We start from the raw sequence: 3,509 nt of genomic DNA, 5'->3' as shown, positions 1-3,509 counted from the left end.
AACTTGAATAATAAAGACAATCTTCAGAAAACATATTCTCCTCAAAGAAAACAAGGAAAACAAAAAAGAATAACTGGAAATAACAGAAAATAGATATCTTGCATCCCTCTGTGTGTGAAGACAGACCAATGTGCATGAATTGTTCTTTCTGTTGATGTGCTTGGACCAAGATGTTTGGTAAGTGGTAACGTTGGAGTAGTTTTTATCTGATTTGAGGTTAGGCATGGAGAAGGAAACTTACAAAGAAAAGAGACAGCTCATTTCGCGACACGGTGCATGGCAAAAAGAACTTTCTATTATAGTTATTTTCCTTTCCTTATAGGATATTTATTCTTGTATTCTAATACAGTAACACTACTTCTCTATGTCCATATTATACACACAAGGCAAATAATAATACAACAACAATGATGATGAATATTTAGTTGTATAATCCTCACAATAATAACAGAAACAGAAGGACACTCCTGAATTTACTACAATACCTTTGGAAGAAAAACATATCGTTTAAGTTGAAAATTAAGTACTTCGGGCAATGTGCGGAGCTTGATGCTACGAGTTGCATCAACTCTTGCTCTACATGAGTCGCAATAATATTGGTTGTCTCCATGAAGCTCTTCAATAGCAAGGTAATCATCTAGGCTCTCATATAAACTTTGTAATCCCTTGACATTCAACTCCAACTCATAGAAGTCTTCCATTTTCGAAGAAGCTTCAGAGTCTTTTCCACATTGTGAGCACCTGCATAATAAAGAGATGGAATTAAATAATGTGTAATAGTCACAAACATAGCTACAACTAATCACACATATATGAAACATGAATGTAGGGAGAAGAAAATACTTGAGATCATTTGAACATAAATACCAATGTCACTTCTGACTTATGAAGCACAAACATTTCAAGAAAGGGCTGTGCAGGAAACATGTTGAATACTTTGTTTTAAGAGTTAGAGAAATCACAATGGGACACTACAAAATACACATGGACACATCACATCTTGTTATGCCACCATGTCTGAGTCAGTGTCATGTCCCATGTATATGCTTCATAGCTTTTGACCAATTATGACGAAATCATTCTACACAACCAGTACCACGAATTACTTAATAATTTCAAACTCCAAATAGTACTCAAGACTAATATAGAAGCCAGATTAGCACAGAAAGATGATTAAAAGCTCATTGGTAATAAGAAAAACGAAAATTCCTTCATTGAATTCAAACTCAAATAAATGGGGAGACCCAACAACCACAATGAATAGCTGCATTTATGACATTAGAAAAATGATTCTTGTGTGAGAGTGCTGAGAAGTTAAAATAAATAAAAGAAAAACATATCATATATGATAAGTCTACAATTTCAAAGCCCCACCCAACAAAAAGTGAAAATGGAGATTTCTAAACTGTGAAATATCAAACTTAACAGAAAAATAATTTTGGATTTCTTGATAATTATTAATGAAAAAAATGATCCTATATCAAAAAAATGTTTATGTAATCAATATGTTCATCAAATCACTGATTCTTACTTTGTCACGTGAGACACATTTCCACGAAAAAGATCTTGAACTATTGTTCTTGCCTTTGCAATTTTGGAATGGCTCAGGCAACGGTACAAAAAGCCGAACCAGCTGATTTAACACCGGTTGCTGTTGCAAAACTTCTGGTTCTACAGAAAATATGCCTTCCCGGAAAGATTTATTCATGTACAAGCACTGAAGTATACTGTTGGCATAGCAGGTTGCACCAAGATTTGTTAGACCCGCAGGTGAAGAAGCAGATGCACGAAGATCCTTAGTTGGGTCGGGGCCAAGACTTTCAACAAAATCTGACGTCTTCATCCACAAGCCAGACTTCCGCGATCCATTTGGGGGAGGAACCAATGCACAGAAGCAATTTGGGTTGTCTTTAGCATTGACACGGCAACCTGAACAAACCGGCTTCCAAATCATATACAATTGGTTTATATCTTCTTCAGTTATACCACCCGTTTTGTGAATTTTCCTACACAAGAAAGCACATCAAAGGTCAAAACAATAATGAAGCACAGATAGGGAACAAAAAGCTGCACTTCACTCAATTCCTAGTATTTAAAAATTAATAAACATCTGTTACTAGTACCTCCATATTTCGGTAGTGTTATCAACATCATCCCCTTGCCTCTGCCTCTTGTTTTTGCTTCGCGTATTTGGTCTACTCATAGTAGAATATATAACCTAAAAGTGACAATCAAAGGCATGAGAAACCAACTTCGTTAGAGAAGAATAGAAGAAACAAATCAACACAACATTTTTCAGTTTTCACACCCATTAAAAAATTTTACAGCAACATTCAAACACATCAAATTAACTCAGAATCTTTATTTGTTTTCCCTTCTGAAAATTGGCAATGACCACTGTATATCAAAGAGCCAAGTATAATAGTTCTCATAAGAACTCTTATGATAATAAAAATGGTGATCCAATAACACAATATAAACCCAAATATTTAGCTAACAAAAAGTTCCAGCATCACTTTGAATGAATAAACTCAAAATTTCCCCAGAACAAAACTCTTAAGAAGCTTTGGCTTTATTCATGTGTAAATATACAAAACACATTACCGTAAGTTCACTTTCACATCATCATGATTCATTACACATCAGAACAAGCACGTCTTAGATTATAATAAACCCAAAGAACCAAAGCCAAACTGAAAGAGAACCCTAGAAATCTCAAACAGTGCAAGAGGAACAAAAACACAAATAAAACGAAGCAAAATCAACGTAGAATCGAAGCCACGATGAAATGTGAAACACACGTTTATGCTTCAATAAATAATAATAAATAAAAAATAAATTGCGGAAAACATTATCAAAAAAACTTCGGTTGATTTTTTGTGATATTACCAGAGAGAGAGGAAAAAGACGAGCTGCTTTGAAAGATCAATAATCACTTTAGGATTCAGGGTAACGAGGAAACAATAGCAGAGAAGAATAATTGAATTTATATATGACTTTTTTCAATTGATTCTTTTTAATTTTAAGCTAGAATGAATTACTGAGAACTGTAATTTTTGTTTTCTTCCAAATCTAAATCTTATTTATTTTTTTACCTTTTTACCGGAGGGAAAATGCTAGGGAGGGAGGGAATGGTAGAAAAGAGAAGAGGGAGAGTCAGAGACACGCACAGTGAATAGAAAAAGAGAGAGAGGGGAAAAAGACAGAAATTGGTTTTGAGTGGGTTTTAAAAATGAATGGGCCAAGTAAGAAGGAAGAAATCTGAAAGGGTGAATAGATGGGTCAAGTCCGAGTCAGAGCTTTTCTCTTCTGTGGCACAGGCTAGTGGCTACACACACCTAGCTAAGTTCTAGTGTTAAAACATTTTTTGGATACCATAATTGTATCATTAGTGGGTTTTCTTTTGTGTTTAATTGTATTTACTGTTATTTTTAGTTGATATATTTAAATGAATTTTAAAATATTATATATTATTAATTATTAATAAAAAATTCTATTTAAAATATTTT

General features: G+C 33.8%; 1 protein-coding gene and 1 long non-coding RNA gene across 5 annotated transcripts in view; one reads left to right on the top strand and one right to left on the bottom strand.

The window, feature by feature from the left end:
* The window catches only part of LOC107605139 (ribosomal RNA small subunit methyltransferase H), a 29,972-nt gene extending 26,739 nt beyond the window's left edge, over positions 1-3,233 (bottom strand). The window contains exons 1-4 of one of the 4 annotated variants that reach the window (XM_021105125.1): positions 3,096-3,233; positions 2,124-2,218; positions 1,589-2,006; positions 809-818 (exon numbers count right to left, since the gene is read on the bottom strand). In XM_021105125.1, the coding sequence (XP_020960784.1) occupies positions 809-818; positions 1,589-2,006; positions 2,124-2,203 (508 nt within the window). In that variant the 5' untranslated portion in view covers positions 2,204-2,218; positions 3,096-3,233. Of the gene's footprint in view, positions 1-808; positions 819-1,588; positions 2,007-2,123; positions 2,220-2,604; positions 2,830-2,889; positions 3,038-3,095 lie in introns of those variants that run through there. The other 3 variants (XM_021105124.1, XM_016306904.2, XM_021105126.1) reach the window with 3 other exon arrangements.
* LOC110263595 overlaps positions 1,528-3,509 on the top strand; it is a 10,453-nt gene continuing 8,471 nt past the window's right edge. Inside the window, exon 1 of the long non-coding RNA XR_002349431.1 lies at positions 1,528-1,614. This is a non-coding gene — a long non-coding RNA (uncharacterized LOC110263595). The remainder of the gene's footprint in view (positions 1,615-3,509) is intronic.

Source organism: Arachis ipaensis, chromosome B06 (assembly GCF_000816755.2).
Source record: "Arachis ipaensis cultivar K30076 chromosome B06, Araip1.1, whole genome shotgun sequence".
Lineage (NCBI taxonomy): Eukaryota > Viridiplantae > Streptophyta > Magnoliopsida > Fabales > Fabaceae > Arachis > Arachis ipaensis.
Note: the sequence above shows the minus strand (reverse complement) of the source record. Positions and strands in the feature narration are given on the sequence as shown.